The 21,066-nt window shown below is 40.2% G+C and overlaps 1 protein-coding gene across 3 annotated transcripts in view; it reads right to left on the reverse strand.

Annotated features, from left to right (window-relative positions):
* CD109 (CD109 molecule) overlaps nucleotides 1–10,425 on the reverse strand; it is a 113,798-nt gene extending 103,373 nt beyond the window's left edge. For all 3 annotated transcript variants that reach the window (XM_064486943.1, XM_064486944.1, XM_064486942.1), the window contains exons 1-2: nucleotides 10,184–10,425; nucleotides 8,727–8,899 (exon numbers count right to left, since the gene is read on the reverse strand). In XM_064486943.1, the coding sequence (XP_064343013.1) occupies nucleotides 8,727–8,899; nucleotides 10,184–10,257 (247 nt within the window). In that variant the 5' untranslated portion in view covers nucleotides 10,258–10,425. The remainder of the gene's footprint in view (nucleotides 1–8,726; nucleotides 8,900–10,183) is intronic.
* Nucleotides 10,426–21,066: the final 10,641 nt, after the last annotated feature.

The raw sequence follows: 21,066 nt of genomic DNA on the forward strand, positions 1-21,066 counted from the left end.
CAGTTTAACGGCATCTTTAAGTCAAGGAACTTCAGTGAATTCAATCGATAACAGAAAACACAAGTATTTCAAGCAAAATAAAACAAAAAGATTTCCTTTGGTCCCTTACTCTTTTTTTTTTCCTCTCCTGCCTTCCCTTGCTTACAAATATCTCAGTAAAGAAGAGTTTCATAAACAATGTTTTGTTCCATTTAGACCACTCAGCATAAAACAAGTCAAATGAAACTACTAAAAGTAAAATAAATAAAATGGTACAATATAAACTAAATGTTAGGTTCTACACAATGAAAAACCAAGTCAAGCCAGGCTCTGGACGGCCAAACGGAAGGGCATTTATTACAGCAGGGTCAGCAATCGACCACCCATGGGTCAAGCCTGGGCCAGGCCTGCTCTTGTACAGTTCATGAAATAAAAGTGGTTTTGCATTTTTTTAAAGGTCTGTTATGAATTTATTTTTTCTCAAATTCAAATCTTCTATTATGTTGTACCAGAAATTGACACAACATTGCAAACTGACTATACTTCAACTTAAAAAAAAATTTTTCATTCTAGAGTTTTATTTTCTAGGAACATTGACTATGTATTATCAAGTAAATATTTTTGCTATTAGTCTATGTAAATATTTCTAAATTATTATCTTGATTTTGTGTCCCATTATTCTAATAGATTTTTTTTTCTTAGCCATGACTGCAGCTCCCTTCTTCAGGAGAATGTTTTTATTCCCTTTACTATGAACTGTGTTTCCAATAGAATGTGCCTTGGTCCTTGTTGGCTGGCCTAGGAGTGAGCTTCTGTCCCATGCTGAGTTAGGTCATTGTGCCCACATCTATGGTCAGATATGATGATTTTGCATTTTTAAATAGCTGGGGAAAATAAAAATAATCTTATTTTGTGACACGTGAAATTACATGAACCCTAAGTTCAGGGCTTATAGATAAATTTCCATTGGTCCACAAGCATGTTCATTAGTTAACGTGTCCTCTGTGGCTGCTTTCCTGCTGCAAAGGCCATGTCCAGTAGCTGCAACAAAGTCCACTGGCAGGCAAACCTACAGTATTGATTATCTGGCCCTTTATGGGAAAAGTTTACCAACCCCTATGGTATGGTGCTCTTTTTAGGGAGACCTCCTCCTTCCTCAAAGACAAAGAAATAAGGTTGAAGGCCCAATCGGGTGAGAACCGAAGGCCCATCTACAGAGACTCCTGGTCTCATGCCACAGGCATGTGCTCAGAAGGGAGGCATCAGAGCTAATGTCTCATGCAGGGGATGCCTGGTGCAACATAGCTGACGTGCCCAAATGTTTACTGTGTGCCAGGCACTGCAGTCAATGTCCTAAAGCAGTATGTTGCAAAAAGAAAAACAAACAGGTGAAATTAAGTTTAAAAACATATTTTATTTAGCCCCATATATCCAAAATACTACCATTAAATGTGCAATCAATATAAAAAATGATTGGGGTTTTTGCATTATTTGGCACTAAGTATTCAAAATCCAGTCCTCACAGTCCATCATAATATGTACAAGCCACATTTTAAGTGCTCAAAAACCACATGTGGCCAGTGGCTACCATATTGGACAATATGGCTCTAAAGCATTGTCTCATTTAATCCCCAAAGCAATGTTCTGGGGCAGGTACTATTCCTGTCACCATTATGCAGATGAAGAAACTGGGACTAGACACAACGAAGCGACTTGCCCAAGGTCACAAAGGTAGTAAGAGGTAGTGCTAAGGGTCCAGTTCCAGTGTGGCTTCAGAGCCCCCATCCTGAACCACCATGTCTCCCCAACTGTACAGGACACTTGATGCTACTTCCTTCTTGTAACTCTTTCTTCTCTTGGCTTCTGAGACGCCTCGCCATCTCCAATCCATCCCTGTCTCTGGCTGCTCCCCACCCATTCATTTCATTGATTTCTTTTCCTCCCTCCATGCTTCTGGCATCAGACGTGTCCTTTCCATAAACTCCATCTCTCTTGTGCATCCCATGCCTTCCCACCAAGACTTCAAATACTGTCTGCCTCTGTGAAAACAATGCCTTAAACTCTCCCTAGCTGCAATTTCAAAACTATCTGCAGAACATCTCCATCTGGGTGTCTCCCCACACATACATATAAAGCCAAATGTAACATCTTCTCAGAAAACACACACACACACCTCTATCTCCTTTCCATGACTGACTCTCCCAGCCCTGGGCTCTTCCTCCGGCACACACTCCCGTTCTCTTGGAGGTGAAATAACTTCTCCCACTAAATGCCAACTATGTCAGCAGAGGTGGAACATTCATGAATGGATATTTGTATAGCTCTGGGTGTAAAAAGTAACCATACCAAGCACAGGGTCACACACAAGAAGCACTATTAACCAACCACACTGAATTTTCTACACAAACAAGAAATAAAAACTCTCCAGCCTCCTCTGCTTTTAATATCAGACATGTCCTTCTACAATCTCTGCACCTCCTCTAATGCCTCCCTTCCTCTTCTGCCCACCCCCCATTCATTTACGGTTCCCATAAACACACAACAAATAGTCAACAAATAATCAATTAATGGGGGAAACTGTCCTTGGGGAAACGAGTTCCAGCACTGAGAAGCCCTCTTAATAACACAAAGGTTCAAACAGCAACCCAGCCCAGATTCTTACAAGATCTGATTTCTGTTTCCACCACAAGCCCTCAGTGAGTCACTGGGACAGTGACTCATTCTGTGTTAGAAGAGGAGCAGCACATGTTTAACTTGGAGTTTAAAGAATCCGTCTGTTCAGTTTCAACTTCACTCCATCACTGATTCACAATCAAACCCCAAGACATGTTTCTCCAATGCTTTAAATTAACACCAAGGCTTAGGGTTGGGGGCTGCTTGAAAGGCAAATACAGAAATCTGGGCGGAGCCCTTCAGCGGCTATGAATCATCACAGACTTGCTAAGACTTGCCTCTCACTCTCAAGCTTCCCACCACTGGGTCAAGAACAATCCATGAGTCTCCTAACTGAAGCCCAGCTGTTCCCATGTTAACGAGGGTAAGAATCACTTGCAGTGATTGCTTAAAATGAGGTTTAGATTCCCAGACCTTACCCAGGTCTTGAGGGGGCCGCCATGAATCTGCATTTTTCATAAGTATGACTCACATTTTGAGAAACACAGCAACAGGATTTAGTTTTAGGAGAGATCTCAGGCACCGAGCCCCACCCCCACCCAATGCAGAACCATTGGTCCATAAAGAACAACTCCACCTTGAGCTGAAACAAGAAACTCGCACAAAAATACAGGTAAGCATTTTTAAACCCCTTAGTAAGCCTTATTTTTTTCTGTATCAGAAAAATCAACATTTGCAAATATCCCCTAGGTCTTACATACAGTTCCCCACATGCTAGGAGAGTTTCCCAGAGTATAATGTAAATAGCATTGGACTGAAAATCTGGGAGCCTGAGATCTGCTTCCAGCTTTTGGGGAAGTCACCAACACCACACCTCAGTCTCCTCAGCCATAAATTAGGTGATTGGTTTGGCTTATCCCTGAGGTTCCATTCAGCTCCAAAATTCTATGAAGACTAAACTAAATTAGGAGGAGAGCTGGTATTGCCTCTTGCAACTCTTAGATCCAGATTAGATTTCATGAGATCCAGCTCTAAACTACCACAAGCAAAGAAGAAAATGATTTTTGAGGAAGACGGCTGATACACATTGCATCAAAATCCCCAAACAAAGCAACAAAAAATATTTCACACTCTCTCAGGCAGTACAAAACCTTCAAGTTCAGAACCATCAGAACCAACAGAACATTCAGGCTATACCATTTACTGTGTTAGCCTAGGAAAATTACTGGTCCTCTCTTAGCCTCACATTTCTAAAATGAAGATAAAAGTACCTTCCTCGTCGGGTTACTGATTAAAAAGGGTGCATAAAGTCCCTGGCAGTATAAGGAAACTCAGTATTTAATACGTTACATCCTTTCCCATTCCCGCTTAGTGATGTGCCTTTTATAGAGTTTCCAGTTCAAGATCATCTCAAGAGGGTGATTAAGAATTGCCTCCGATGTGTTTGTTGCTAGCGTTTTCTAATAATTACCATAGCTACCGTCTTCTTTAAAAATTCCCATGTGTGATGGTGCTTTAAACATGTTACTTATTTAGTCCTCACAATAACCATATTGTACAAGGCAGGAACCACCACTCTTCAGATGATAAAACTGAAGCTTGGTGAGATGGCCATGGCCGATAGCCACACGACCACTAACAGAAGGGCATCCAGCCAGCCTGGCTTCAGAGCCCAAGCACGTCATGACTACACTCTGGTCCTTTGTCCTCAGGCCCCACCTCCCTATTAATATACACCACACACAATACCAAAGACATGTGAATGAAGGGCCCACACCCTTTAAAAATGATTCTCATGTCACTACATGCTCAGACTGAGCTTTCCTGGCACAGCTGCCTGTGAAACCTTCCCTGGGAGATCTGCCCACACAGCTCTCTAATTAATCTACTCTCGCAAAAACCATAGCACTGATTTTGATCTACAAGGTATGAAAAGTATGTTCAGGAGCTTTGTCCACCAGAAAGCCATCCAAACCGAATTGGATGACTTTTCCAAAAAGCTTTTCAGCTAATATCTCAAACTTTAAAATACTAACTTCACATTCTTACTGGATCAAGATGGAAAATAAAATATCTGACAGTCAATGGAGATAGAAAAAAAGACAATAAAGGACAAAGAAGAAGGTTTAATTCTTAAAGAACTGAATGTAAACACCCATTAATGCTCCAAGATTTTAGGGCAAGAAGAAAAAGCTAGTTATTAAAGGATAGAGGCACAGTCTCAGAGTCCATCTCCCCCAAATCCTTCAGTGAGAAGATGGAAGTAGACTTGGCACCATAAATATATCAGTGCCTCCAGGCCAGGAGATGCCCTGCTGAGGACCCCAGTTTGCAGTCGAGATTTTGTTTAGGTATTTTTCTTAAATCAGGTTTCTGTGAAACCAGCCACAATGAACTCATTAGTGGAGGAAAAGGGTATATTCTTTATCAAAATCTGAAGTAAATCTCATTCAGGAAAAACACTGAAAGTTTACAAATTAATATTTCAAATTGTAAAAAGAGAACAGGAAATAAAGCAGAAATTATAGTTTCAAGGACATTATAAATAATTCAATTACTCCATACATCTTAACAGATGAGAAGATAATTCTCATTTATGACCTGTGAGTTCAAATGTTCTCAACTTTGTTTTCTTGCTTTGGCATGGAACTCCAGGGCAACATCATAGTAAAGGAAGAGGTAAAAGCCAAGAAGGTAAGAAATAAGGGGACAGACTCACTCTCCAACCAGTAGACTGTCTGTCTTGACTTCAAATGCCAATAGCTGCTCCATCTTCTCTCCTCTGGTAATTACTACCTGTTGAATTTTACCATGTTTTGTCTATTATATTTGCATAACTATTTTACACAACAAAAGGTTATGAACCTAGTTCTATTCATCACAGAGATGATGATGATGATGATGATGATGGTGGTGATGATGAAATGGTGTGGTGATAATGGTGGTGGTGACGATGGTGGTGGTGATGCTGGTGATAGTTGTGATAATGACAAGTACACTTCAGTGTCTCAATCTCACCCCTAAAGAGGCATTAATATACCTTTAAAGAATTCCTCAAAGTTCACTAGAAACACTTTCTAAAAGGTTACTGTTCACAAAAAAATAAATAAATAAAAGTAATCAATCCCCAATAAATACAGAATTAATATATTTTTAAAAAATGAATAAGCTAACTGTAATGTAATCCATGCTGCTGGGCTCAAGAATGAAAATGTAAACAAAATTTTCCCCATATCTGTCAAACAAATAAATGACCTCTTCCTTGAGGACAAGCCATACTTTTCTGCCTTTATTAAGTTATATTCTGCAACTCAAATCCTTTAGCTGTCACTGTTTCTGACACAAACTAAGCTAGAAATGCAATATGGTTATGGTAAAACACTGCCCTGCCCCAGGAATTTCTAAGAAGAACAGCCACTCGGAAACTCCGCCTCCTTACCCAGTTCTGCTAGAAGATGAATCTTTATTAAAATCAGTCTTTTCTTGGCAGGAACTTCTTGGAGGCCTTCATAAGGAAATGGCGAAACAGTGAGACCTAATATGTATGTATTTGTGTTTATGCAGCAGGGGAGAAAAATAAATCCTACGAAGATCCAGACCCCATTGATTCAGAAAGTCCTCCTTTATCTACATACTGTTACAACTGAAGAAATCAGATAAAGCAAAGGATGTGAAGACAAGGAGGGAGAAATGTCTTGATCCTTCAGCCCTAACCTTACAGGAAGCATCTGCTCTGAGAACAATGACCCACAGCCCCTGATAACAAAGTTAACATTCTCCTTTGAAAGAGGGAGAATGCTCCAGCCAATGGTATTTTCAATGAAACTGGACGTCAACTGAGTCCAAAACAGCCCCTGAAAGTAGCACATTTTCTTTCTCTTTTTCAAAGATCCATCCTGCTCCCAGGATAGTGTTGTCCGACCCAGTCTTGAGCACTGTAGCCTTCCCAAAGGCATATGACCAACTTTCCTCCCAAAGGGAAAATCTAAGATTAAAAGTTTAAAAACCAAGCCACAATAACATGCACCCAGTGTTCATACTATTTGTTTATAGAAAAAAAGAAAGGAGACCGATAAAGGTGACTGCAGAAAAAACAATGCAGGAGAAATTCTAGAATAAGAGTATGCAAATGTCTAAGCAAAGACCAAATATCTATCAAAATCATCCTTGTTATTCTGGACCTTTGCCCTGTAGGAAAACTGCCACACTACTAGAGCCAAAATGATCATTCTTAATGAATAAATAATGAATGTGGAGCTACCTTAAGTGTCGTCTGCTGTGATTTAGTATTTCAACATTTTCTTTAGCCATTATCATAAAACCAAAATTCATTCATTTTCATAATTAAACAGTTCAATAATAAAAGTAGAGATCCACCCCCACATAAGATGGAAATGACACTTCTGGCATCTTCTTTGACGTTATTACTACTTACAGTATTAACAAGCTATTGTTTATTGAGTGCCCAATAGGTACTAGATACTTATTGTAACTTTGTAACAACCCTGGGAAGTACCTTATCCCCATTTTATAGATGAAGAAATTGAGGCTCAGAGCAGTTAAGTAACCTGCCCAAGATCACACAACTAGTACTAAGACTCAATCTGACATCTTAAGCACTAACTACATTTCCTCTCTGGGGAAACAAGGCCTCCCGCTTCCTTGACATCATACCTATGAAAGACAACGTCATCTGGCCCCCGCACATATCACCTCTTCCTGACTCCTATCCCAAACTAACCCACCCAGTCGGTCAACTTCCCAGTGCAGAAAGAACCTTGGATGTAGATAAACTTTGATTTTATCTCATTTTATGAGGAGGTTAATTTCTCTGTGCTGGTGAAGGATAAACATTTATATAACAGAGTACTGTGGAACCCCATCTAGCCTTCATTTTGTGCCCTTAAATGATGTTTTTAAAAGATAACTCTTAACATAATAGGAATTTATGCCTCAGTTTCTGGCCTCTGACTAAACATCTAAACATGATTAAGTGTTTATAGTTGGGGTGGTGGGATTGCAGGTGATTTTTGGTTTATTTCCTTTACTTCCAGTGTTTATCAGGTTGTAAGTACTGAGTATAGATTATTCTTTCAACTGGAAAAAAAATGTTCATTTTAATTGAAAGAAAAATCTGCATATTTAATTGTTTACCCCCCCAAAATTATTTTTCCCTTAGTATTGAAAAAGGAGACATTCATTGACCCAATTTAATCCTGGGTGTAGTTAGAACCCAAACTTAAAACAGGAGATGTGGATTCTTTTACAAATGACTCCCACTTTTACATTATTTGTCTTTTTTTCTGCTACTTAAAAAACTAAAAAATATTCCATAAAACTAGGTTTTTTAACTATGACTAATCTTTCCCTTCCCATAGGCCTACTTAGTAAAATCCTCTGTACTCAATAAACAAATACAGTTATACACAGCTTGTGTAAACCATACGTAACTATGGTTTGTGTCAGACTGTTCATTACACCCATCCTCTCTTCTGGGCACATGCTGGCCCACATGCCCAGCCTCCTGTGCAGCTAACTGTGGCCATCAGAAGAAGAGTGATATGACCACATCAGGCCTGCACTGTAAGAGAAACTCCATGCTCTTCAGTGGCAGACTTGGAATCCATGTATTAATGACGATGGAGCCACAAAGTGGAAGGAACCTGGGTCTCGGAATCCCCACCCAGAAGAGCATCCCAGAAACACCATTTCAGACTCACATGAGTAAGGATTCAAAGTGTATTATGAAATGGGAAGTAAGTGGGTTCTGTTTGCTTGTTCAAAGTTATTTCAAAGTAACTTCTTAAGCTGTTGATGTTTACAGTGTGAAGATTTTTTTTTAAGTTAAAGAAACAAGTTTTTTTGGTTCTAAGGTGCCGTCTCTTAAAAATGGGAGGAAAAAATGAACTAGAAAAAAATGAAGAGCTCAATTAATCAAGATGTTACTGTTTACCAACTTTCTCTTATAAGAATTGTGAGGTGGATGAATAAAGCCTTTCTCACACGAAAAAAAAAAGTGTATCACGTAAGCTACCAAAAATGTGGGGCTTCTCCATTAAGTCACCTAGCACACAGCTTTATCAACACACTCCAGTTACTTCTGCAGGAGGGTAAGACTCTGTTATTCACCTTACCTTTTTCAAAGACTCCTTCTGCTTCCAGCACAGAGATGGTGAGGTTGGCTGCCATCTTGACAAGCTCTGCCTTCACAGTGACCTGTGCAGGGCTGTGCTCCAGAAGCTCCACCCCAACAGTCACATTTCCTCCAGGCCTGATGATCCCTGGGGCTGTCACCAGAAACCTGGGCCTAAAGGAGGGGAAAACAAAGTTTCTTAGCCTCACATCTCCATCTTTTTGAGATCCTCAAATTTCATAAATATTGAGACAGCCTCCTTGCATGGTGCCAACTGCAATTGTTCCAATTAGTATTGCCCCACTGCTCCACTTAGCAATGGCACTGACATGCTATTATAACAACAGCAACCATAAATTTTTATCAAGCTTTATTGAGATGTAATTGACACACAGCACCATGTAAGTTTAAAGTGTACAGATAGGGACTTGACTTACACAGCATCGTGATTGTGACAAGTTTAGTGAACATCTATCATCTCATTTAGACATAAAATTAAAGAAATAGAAAAAATATAATTTTTCCTTATGATCAGAACTCCAAGGATTTACTCTGAACGTTCATATATAACACACAGCAGTGTTAATTACACTTATCATGCTGTACTTTCTCACAAATCAATTTTAACACAGTAATTCATGCACCACTAGCAGAAGGCCTGTGTTATAATTTCCATTTTATAAACCACAGACCGCACAGGATACCTTACACTGGGACATGCAGAAGTTACTGGCAAAGTACAAGCCTCTAAACTTCTCCTTTACAGAGGATCTCATCCCAGCGTGACTTTTTTTTTTTTTTTTTGGCTTACACACACACACAAATTTTGCCTGTTTCTTATTCAAATCTTTATGCTTCGGCATCTACCCAAGAAAACATCATCTAACTGACACCACTGATTAAAGTATACCAACTGAAATTCAACTATCCTTGGTGACTTTTCCAGATGCAGAGCATAAAAATCGCTAAAACAGCACTTTCTCTGCTCGAGCTAGCGGTTAGGGCTCAAGGGCAGAAACCTTTGCGGGGTGGGGGTTGGGGGACTGGGGGGTGCAGGGTGGCAAGGGCTTTCTATTACTTGGGTGTCTCACAAGATATCTCCCTACAAAGTCTGCACTTGAACCCATGCTTCAGTCACCTCAGCCACACCTTGTCAGTGCCAAAGTTGGGATATCTCGTTTAGAGAAGGAAAAAAAGTCTTTGAAAGAAAAATGCGTTATTATTTGGAAGCAAAAAATTGAGAAAATCACAGAGGCAACGTGGACTAAAAGTAAAACAACTGTCTTTAGAAAACAGTTACGGCCAGAGACGCTTCAGCAACCTCGTGGGTGGACAAAGTAACTGTCCCATGGAGAACCAGCTCAGGCGACAAATACGATCAAACCTCCAGGCCAGGGTCTGGCTGAGGCTCGCTTCCACCCCACCCCACCCCGCCCCGCGCGCCCCCTGCGCTCCTACCCGGAGGTGGCGGCCAGCACCGAGCTCCATAAGCAGAAGAGGTGGGCGGCGGTCACGAGCCGAGGGCCCAGCATCTCGGTGGCGTGTGCCCGGCACCCCTGGGCTCCCAAGAAAACTCGCAGGCACCGGGGGGTGTGGCGACCCACCTCCTCCCAGATTTCTCCCCGACTCTGGAGTTTAGCAATCTGCACTGGGCGCGCCCGGGCGCCCAGCAAAGAGAAGGATCTAATTTGAGCCCGGACTCGGTGGCTCCACCCCTCCCAGCCGCATCACAATGGCGCTCCTCGCCTCCCCGGCAAACATCGCAAACCCTGGGCTGGCGGGGTGCGGTCAGCCCAACCTGGCCCCCGCACCCCCGCTCCCCGCGGAGAACGCAGGGCGCCCCGGCCCACCAGGCTCCTGGGGCTGTTTACACTAGCGCTCCACCAACGGTGCCCAGTGTGCGTAAACAGGCCCATCCTTGTGTGGAGAAATCATAGCAGCTATGTGAGGTGGGAAAAAACCAGTCATTGTCCTGCAGACTGAAGACTGAGTCAGAATTTAAGAGAAAAGGTGCGTACACACACACACACACACACACGTTGTTATTTAATGTATATGAATAAACACAAGAGAAAACCTTTTTTTTTCCCCCTTAAAGCAAAAAGTGAGGTATATTGTTTGCCTCTCCAGGAAAATGTGGTTTCTCAGCTTTAAAAAGAAAAGAGGGAGAAAAGAACTGTGGCACATGTGAAAGTTAGGTGTTGCTTCTTGGAACTCTGAGAAACACATGTGGGGAGATACTTTATACTTTGGGCTGTCTCTAAGCCCATCTGCTGCAGTAAGCATTCATCAGCACTGCAAGGCTTGGAGCTGTTTGTACCAACACTGTTAGAACTAGGGTGGCTCTCCTGTCCCCAGGAGGGCCAGTGGCCCAGGGCGCCCAGCAGTGGCTGAGTGCCAGCTCCTGCAGTCTGGCTTGTGCGCAGCTCCTTTTCAGCTCCTTGGCACTGTCACCATCTTTAGATGACTCAGGTTTCACCATGACTACACCATAAAAGCCGGGAACTGCCAGAAACTATTGGAAAACAGACACATTCAGTCCCTGACAACGTAAAGTTTCTAGTTTTCATAGAGAAAAGTTTTAGATGGTGACATTTTAATACAGGGCAAAATGCAAAAGGAAAAGAGGTCAGCAAAGGGTTGTGTCAGTGGCAAAGCTATGGGCTAAATAAGGGGAAAAGTAGCACCTAGACACGCTGTGGTTTTGGAGTCCAGGAACCGCTTTCCTTCCTTTCCTGTGCCACCCTTCTTCACCCTTGCAGAGGTCCCTGTGTCCTCCTGTCTCCCACATGCGCCTATTTTAGTGGCTGACTTCCTGTGCAGGCAGGGCTCGGGTTAAGTGAAAGGGCAGGAGTGGGCCCCGGACCTTGGTAAAGATCCTGCCCCTGACACATCTGTTACTGCTGGTCTGGTTTCCTCACCTCTGTCGTTCAAGGTCAAGTGTGGGCTGTGTCAGGGGCTAAATCAGTGTTTCTCAAACTCTAATTGTGTGTATGAGAATCGCAGCAAAATGCAGGTGCTGATTCAGCAGGTCTGAAAGAGGGACTGAAATTCTGCTTTATTTCAGTGAACAGTGGGCCACAGAGGGTCTAAAAGTGGAGGCAATTGGGGGGCACTTTGATGAGAAAAGGAAGTTGGACATTAAGCTTTACTTCACAAGATGGATCAATATATCCAGGCATATTCTAGACGCAGGCAAATATAAGAGGGATTCCAAAAGATACCTGATAATGTCTCATTCCATAGAGACTTCTAGAAAGTTTTACAACCTCCAGTCATTTTACAAAATTCAATCTAGGCAGATTTATTTTATCTTTTTAAACATTTTTTTAATTGAGTTATAGTCATTTTACAATGTTGTGTCAAATTCCAGTGTAGAGCACAATTTTTCAGTTATACATGAACATACATATATTCATTGTCACTTTTTTTTTTTTCTAAGAAGGCAATGCAAATAGCTATTACAGTCCTTATTTCTGCTCCTGGTCACATAGTTGTATTTACAACCACCTTCTTCAACTGCCTATTCCTCTGTCCTCAGTAAGCAGGAAGGCTGGTCATGGTTCTTTGCATGTTGGGGTCACCCAAATTTTCTCTCCTGAAGGGTCTGAGCCATTAGTAGCCCTCATATTATATTGTTGTTTTCTACTGATTTTATTCACAGGACCTGGGAGGACTAGGAGATGCCCCAGGATATCTTCTGCATCCCAGAAATACTCCTTACTTCCATCATGTAGTGGCAATTCCTTGACAATCAGGATCATTCCATCACTCCAGCCAGTAGAGTAACCACTTCAGTGGCTGCTGATTCACTGGGATGAGGATCCCCAAGTAGCCAGGTTCAAATGCCAGTTTAACTGAACCATCATAGTGTCCCCTAGTGGAAGCACTTCTCTCTTGAGAACTGAGAACTCTAAACCAGCAGAGCCAGCTGTTGTGGGAATGAGAGGCAAACATTTCAGAAGTGGGTCACTACGGGTAATAGAGGAGCCACTTATCAATTCCACCCTCTATTCTCAAACCAGTGATGCTGGCTTTGGGAGAAACATTGAGAGAAACCTTAGTTACTGATTTACAGCATATTCTGTACACATTCAAATTGTACAAAAGTTCAGAAATATTAAGTATGAAATGAATGTCTACTTACATTGATCTTCTATTTGAGAACTATTTAGATAGAATCCTGCACAGAACACCAAAATCCTTTTTTACCAAGGGCAGAGGAGGAAATCCTTGTCCACGGGAAGACAAAGCATGATATTGGAATCAACAAGGAATAATAATAACAAGGCTTGTACTTAAGTTTCTACGTGAGATTCCAGAATTTAAAATTAGAATTCTATATCCAACCAAATTATCAAACAAGGATGGAGATAGAATAAGAACATTTTCAGAAACGGAATGGCTCAGAAATTTTGCCTTCAATGAACTCTTTTCAGGAAGTTACTTTAGGAGGACATATTTAGCAAACCAATGAAATAAGCCACGAAAAAGGAAGATATAAGATTCAGGAAAAAGTACTTATAACCTCAGAGAGCAGTGAGGAGAGAATTTCCAACAGGAAGAATTCCAGGAATAAGGTCTCAAGGGGAAAAAAGGATCTTAATAGACTAGCTAAATGTGATGGAAAATGGGGGAAGAAAATTGAGACTAAGATAATGTAAAATTCTGCAGTGAAGGGAAGGAAATTCTGAAACTCCAGGGAAAAGAAAAAAAAACTGAATAAAAAAGGAAGTGTAACCATAATTCATTAGTTGACTCTGTACTGAACAAGAATTATATAATGTTGATGTAAGCATGGTTTACTTATTTACAAGTTATAGATTCAACTTCATTAAAGAGAAAGCACTTGTGAACTGGTAACAAAATAGTAGATATGGGGAAATTCTCTTTCTTAGAAGCTTTCCAGCTGGTAAGTGTAAAATAAATGTTAGAATTAGAATAACACTGTATCCCAACCCTTGATGAATTAATAGATCTAGACCAGTTCTGTCCAATAGAATTTTCTGTGATGGTGAAAATGTTCCATGTCTGCCCCAATCCAGTAGCTGTGAGCAACATGAGGCTATTGTGCACTGGACACGTGGCTAGAACACCCAAGACACTGATTTTTTAAATTTTATTTCATTTGAGTTAATTTGAACTTAAGTAGCAACACGTGACCACCATATTGGATCACACATACCTAAAGAATGATCATAAGTGGCTGCTGGTATTACAAAAGGAAACACCCAGATACTGTAAGTCTCCCTATAGAAGAACCATAACCACATAAGTGGTCTTGTCTAAAGACTGAACCTGAACCTGATTTCAATTTGCAAAGAAATATAGAATATATTAAACATCGTAGGAATGTGGGATACATTACCAAACAATCAAATTTCTTCAACAAATTAACTACAAGGAAAAATACAGAGAATTAAAAGAAACTATAGGTCTAAAAAGACTTAAAAAGCAATTAATGGCAATGTGTGAATATTATTTGGCTCCAGATTCAAATAAAAAACTGAAAAAAATTATTATTCCATTTCAAAATAGTTGAAATTGTACATACTGACTAGATATTTGATGATATTAAAGAATTTTTATGAATTGTTTAGGTTGGAGTTATATTTTTTTGAAAAGATCTTCATCTTTTAGAAACACATACTGAAATATTTTGGGGTAAAATTTATGATATCTGAGATATCCTTCAGAAATAACTCAGGAACCAATTCAGACCCATTAGGATGGCTATTATCAAGTAATAAATAAACCACAGAAAGTAACAAACGTTAGAATAGGTGTGGAGAAATTGAAACCCCTCTCATTGCTAGTAAGAAGGTTAAATGGTGCAGCTACTGTGGAAAACTGCATGACAGTGCCTCAAAAAAATTAAACATGCAATTGCCATATGATCCAGTAATTCCACTTCTGGGTATAGACCCTAAAGAATTAAAAGCAGGCACTCAGATATGTTTACACCCATGCTCACAGAAGTGTTATTACCAAGAGCTAAAAGGTGAAACTCACCTAACTGTTCCTTGATGAATTAATGGATAAACAAAATGTGGCATATTCATACCATGGGAGATTATTCAGAAAAGTTCTGACACGTGCTATAACATGTTTGAACCCTGACGGCATCATGCTAAGTGAAATAAGCAAGTCACAGCAGGGCAAATACTGCACGATTCCATTTATCTGAGGTACCCAGAGTGGTCAAGTTCACAAAGATAGAAAGCATATTCTACTGGTGGTTGCCAGAAGCTGAGAGGAGTGGGGAATGGAGAGTTATTACTTAAATGGGTAGCAAGTTTTAGTTTGGGGAGATTAAAAAGTTCTAGAGATGGATGGTAGTGATGGTTACACAACAATGTGAAAGTATTTAATGCCACAGAACTGTACACTTAAAATGGGTAAAATGGTAAATTTTACATTGTGAATATTTTACTATAAATAATTATACTACAGGAGTAGACAAGCAGGTGGGGCTGAGATGGAATTATACAGCTGTAAGTTGATGGTTCTTAAGGCTGGATGATGGGTACGTGGGAATTCACTGACCCCTTCTCTCTACTTCGGCATATGGTTGAACTTTTCCATAATGAAATAGTTTTTGTACCAAAACAAGATTTATATAAAGGTACAAGAAAATTCAGTTCAGAAGAAAAAATGAAAACAGAAAAATGACTAATAATTCCCACCAGAAAAATTTGACAGAGAAGATGAAAATTATGACCAAAAATTTTGTCCCAAATTACCACAGCCTAAGAAAGATACCTAGTTGAGACCTCAAGGAAGAAATGGAAAGCTGGTGGAAAAGATGGAATTTGAGCTGGAAAATCCACCAAAGAAAATTCTCCATTTAAAATGGCTGCCTCTAGGGGGAGGGTATAGCTCAGTGGTGGAGCACATGCTTAGCATGTACGAGGTCCTGGGTTCAATCCCCAGCACCTCCTCCAAACATAAGTAAATAGATAAACCCAATTACCTCCCCCTCATAAAACAAACAAGAAAATGTGAACTTGAAATCAAAAAATCACTTCCTCTGAATGGAGTATAAGCTGTAACAACTGTGAATTACTATATTGATTATATAACTTACATAATATTGTACATCAACTATAATTTAATAAAAATAATAAAACATTTTTAAAAATTAAAAAATGGCTTCCTCTGGAAATAGACAATGTAGGTAAAAAGAACTGCTGGTTTTTCTTTCTTTTTCCACTAAATCTTATTGTAGAACTATTTCAGTCTTTAAACTGCATGCAAATGTAATTTTTTTAAACACTGAATTTAAATTTAAATTGTTTTAATTTTTTAAAGGAGGCAGAACCAAGAGTCTGTGTCAAGATTTCTAAACCTGGCCAACTTTATACAACACACCAAAAGTTAATTGTCACGGTGACCTAATACTACTCCTGCTTTGTCCTGATACTCACATTTTAACTTCCTGGCTTTTCTTTGCTTTTCATTTTCATTGTTCACTTTTGGCTTTTGGACATCTCCTGGGTCACCATCTACTTCCCTATAAATAAACACTATAGACTGGCTACCAAAAAGCTATCTACTGCCTCCCTCTGCCATATACACCTTTGCCAGGGAGGCAGGAAGCTAAAGTACACCTTTCAAGGCTCAATTCAGCTAGACATGGCTGTGTGACATCGTTCTGCACAATGAGACAAAAAAGAAGACCGCAGGGGAAGCGTTATCTCCATTAACAAAAATGCAGGGGAGGGGGAGGATATAGCTCAGCAGTAGAGCACTTGCTTAGTAAGCATGAGGTCCTGGGTTCAATCCCCAGCACCTCCATTATAAACAAACAATCAAACAAGCCTAATTACCTGCCTCAAAAAAAAAAAAAAAAAAAAAAAACAATGGGGGGGGCGGGAAGCAGCACCTCAAGAGAGTAGGTCCTGGCTCTTCACCTTCATCTGGCCCAGAACCTGGGCATCTCTCCTTGTTACTCAAGAGGATGAAAGCCACCGGAGGATGGCCGAGAGGAAAGGCAGGTGGAAAGCACCTGGATCCCTGCGTGTACAGTTAAGTGGCTGCAGCAGCCCTGGACGGCCCCAAATGTCCCCTTCCCCATCAGGACTTCTCCAGCTGGAGGGAACCCCTGAGTCAGTGCCAGACTTTCAGGCCCCTCCCAACTGGGACTCTGATCTTTCGTGTCCTGTCTGCCCCCAAGACACAACACACCCTTGAGGTCAATGATTTCCAATAAGGTTAAGCCTTCTTGGCCCAGAGGGCAAGCTCCCCACCCATTCGTCAGTATTTTTTGTTTTGAATGTGGCATACCTTTCCACAGCCAATTTTAGCCATAAATATCATCAGGCTTCAATGGCTGTTCTAAGAGTGTATTTACCTCCTTGCCCTAAAATGAGTTTGCTTGCTAAACTTCTACCAAATCACAGGCTTCTGCAAAAGGGAATTGTATAAAGGAAAAAGAATAAAAATGATATAACTATAATGACATAAATCTGTACCTGATATATTTAGAACGTAAACCAGAGAGTCAAGGTTCAAAAATTTTAAATGACTTGAAATGGAAACAAAGTAGAATCATGAACCCACCTATATATCCCCACTTTTAGTCTCCATGGTGACCTGCCTCCAGATCTGAGACTTGGTTCTGAGGTATCATCCATCCTGTCTTGATTTGCTTCACCATGCAGCCCCCACTTCAAAGCTCACCCTGAGCCTGTATTGAGCCGTGCACATTTGATCACTTTTGGCTCTGATCCCCTCCCAGCCTCAGCTAAACAGTCGCTCCTCTGAGTTCCAGGCTTTTTCAGGCACCAGATACGTGCTTTGACTCCTAGAAGGCCTGTCACCCCTGCCACCACCACCATCACCATCACCACCAAACTAGTCTTGTGCATGGGCAATCCCAGAAAGATGATGTTTTCATCTTAGATATGTTAAGAAACCAGATTTTTTTCCCCACACTTATTTTTATTTATTTTTTTTTACATTTTTTATTGAGTTATAGTCATTTTACAATGTTATGTCAAATTCCAATGTAGAGCACAAGGAAACCAGATCTTAATGAGGACTTCATTTCAGATGATTCTTTCAATTACTTAAATAATGTATTATTGCATATCATCTTTTCTCCTTTTAACTTTTTTCCCTTTAAAAAATAATTGTCTGGGAACAACCCATGGGTCAGGGACTATCAGGTACTTTGCCAAGAATTCCTGGGCTTTAACCTGGAGGACAGCCTACAGAGAGAGAGTACAAACTGACTCAGGTATCCTGTATGTCCCCAGGAGTCAGAGAGCAGCGAAGCTTACTGAGGATGTCAGAGAAAAGGGTGTGCTCTCCATGTGCAAGATGAAAACGTGAGCAGGGGTCCTCATCAGAAGTCAAGATAGGATTCCTGCATTTCCCGTCTTAGAGATACGGCAGCAAAGAGAACCAGACCCAGGCTTCTGCACAAATGGTGGTCCACCCTTCTCAGTCATGGCCTCAGAGAGGGAAAGTGCTGTGACTCTCCAGCTGTCCCCTCCACTCTCTGCCTTGCAGATGAGGCCAGTGGGTAAGCAGCCCTCACTGGGCCCCATCCAAAGAGTATGGCAGTGAAGTAGAGAAAAGCCTGACTGAGAGGGCTTTTGGTGTGTTTTTGTTCTTTCCTTCTCACTTTTTTTTTTAACTTAAAGATGAGTTATGTAACAAATTAAACTTCCTTTGTCCCCTTCTCCAGTCTGGTTCTTCCTATTAGATATTTGATATTGTCTGTCCAGAAGCAAGCTTCATTGTAATTTAGAATACATCCTTCCACTCAGTATTCTACTCACCATTCAATATCCTACTCCCCAATAAGGTTTGTAATAGAGGAGAACAAATCTGACTCCATACTGGATCTGTTCCTTTGGATTTAACCGCTGTGCCCTGTTCCCTAGGCTTAGTCTTGCTAGCTCTGCACTCACGCAAAGATAGTAAGTTGCAGAATAGAGAATTGTTTGAATTGTTGGAGGATTTGCAGGAGCACCATGAGCTGGCCCATGTGGACAGCTGCAGGAAAAAAGAATTCCTACACAAAGAAGTTGGCAACAACCACCCACACCCTATCCCCTGTTTTTTTGTTTGTTTGTTTTGTTTTGATTTGTTTTGTTTTGTATAAAAGGAGCCTGTATTCTGACTGGAGCAGGATGGTTCTCCAGGACATTAGCCTGCCATCCTCTCTGTCTGCTGGCTTTCCAAATAAAGTCGCTGCTCCTTGCCCCGATACCTCGTCTCCCAATTTATTGGCCTGTCGTGCGGTGAGCAGAATGAGTCTGGACTCAGTAACAGGTTGAGTACATGTTCACGTATTAATTACCTTTTTATTTTCTTTCTTTTTTATCTTTTTTCCAGTGGATAAGAAGTTCTCTTTAATCCTTTTCACAATAAAAAGGTATTTGGTACAATTAGGTGTGGCTTGGCATTCTGTTTTCATCTTCTGGAAATCACTCATGAAGCCTTTGGTCCAGTTTGTATTAGGTTGTCTTTTTCTTACAGATTTATGGAAACTCTATGTTCTAGATTCTAATGGTACCTTAATATATAAATTACAAATGTCTTCCTCAGTCCCTCATTTTTGTTTATTCTGTCCTTTGTGGTACAGAAGTTTCTAATTACTGTGGAAAAATCTATCAGACTTTTACTTAATGGATTGTGCTTTTTGTGTCTTCTGTTTTAAAAAAAATCTCCTCCTACTGCAATCATAAAGATAATCTCTTATATTTTCTTCAAGCACCCTTAAAGTTTTATTTTTCACATGTAAGTTTTTAATTCATCTAAACTTTTTCTTTGTATAGTGTGAAGAATGTATCTAATTTTACATGAATCCACTGTCCCAACACCTATATTAAATAATGAAACTTTTTCCTTTGACTTGTTTTGCCACCTGTAGCACAATCTTCTGCTTCCTCGATATCCTTTCTCCGCTTCTGTCTGTAGTAGATTTTTAGCTGGAAACCTGGGCATCCAGAATTAACTACATTTCCCAGCCTTACTTGCAGCTAGGTGTGGCCATGTTCTGGCCAATGAGCTGTTAGTGGAAGTAGTGTGAGCAACCTACAGGAAATGTCCCCAAGGGGAGAAGGCATGCTTTTTCCCTTCCTTAACCTCTTCCCTGCTGGTGGAATGAAGATATGTTGGCTGGAGCTGCAGAAGTCATCCTGAACCATTAGTGGAGTTTAGAAAAGTAGGCCATGCACAGTGGTATAAAAAGATAAAAGTCTAGGCCCCTGAGTTCCTCTGGATTAACAGGTGAGAGAGAAATAAACAGCTATCTTGTTTAAGCCATCGCTATTTTGAGTTTTGCCAATCACAGAAAGAAATTGTAATATATCACATTTATATCAATTTGCCACAAGTGCTTCAGTCTATTTCTAAGCTCTTATTTCTCTTCCACTGATTTATTTTCCTATCATTGGGCCTGATACCACATGCTTTAATTAATATAAATTTATATTGAGTTTCGGTGTGTAATAAGTAAATTACCTCTTCTAGTTCCTTTCCAGAATTGTTTTTGGCTGTTCTCTGACCATTACTCCCCATATGAACTTTCAAGTCAGTCTAGTTCCATGGGGGAAAGCATGATGGCATTTTTATTTGAATTTTTTTTTAACTTAGAGATTCACTTAGGGAAATCAACACCTTTATGAAATCGAATGCTCCCATACATAGGCGTACAATAACCTGCTGTTTATGTTTTTATGTTCTATAATGACATTTTATACTTTTTCTTGATAAAGGTCTTCATATCCTTTGTCAGATTTATAGTCCTTGATGTTATCGTAAATGATATTTTTAACTGCATTTTCTAATGCGCTATTGATGATATAAAAGATAATTAATTTTTGTATGTTGATCTTGTATTCACCAACCCTGCTGAACTCTTATCAGTTCTGAGTTTATCTGTAGAATCTCTTGAATTTTCTATTAAAAATCAGCCCCTCAGGTCTGCAAGTTCTGCATCTGCATATTCAACCAACCACAGATCGAAAATATTCCAAAAAATTCTCCAGAAACTTCCAAAAGGCAAAACATGAATTTGCCATGAACTGGCAACTACTCGCATAGCAATTGCATTGTATTTACAGCTATTTATATATCATTTACATTATATTAGGTATTGTATGTAATCTAGAGGTGAATAAATGTAAATGGGAGGATAGATATGGGTTGCGTGAAAATACCATGTCACTTTATGTAAGGGCATTCCCAGATTTTGGTGGACGGGGATGCCTTGAACCAACAAATCCCCAATACATCAGAGGGTAGCACTGACTAATTCCTAATCAGGGTTATTTTGTGTTTTAAAATTCTTGTTACAGGATTATATGAGTTTTCAGAAAAGACTC

The sequence above is a fragment of the Camelus dromedarius genome, chromosome 6 (genome assembly GCF_036321535.1).
Source record: "Camelus dromedarius isolate mCamDro1 chromosome 6, mCamDro1.pat, whole genome shotgun sequence".
Classification (NCBI taxonomy): Eukaryota; Metazoa; Chordata; class Mammalia; order Artiodactyla; family Camelidae; genus Camelus; species Camelus dromedarius.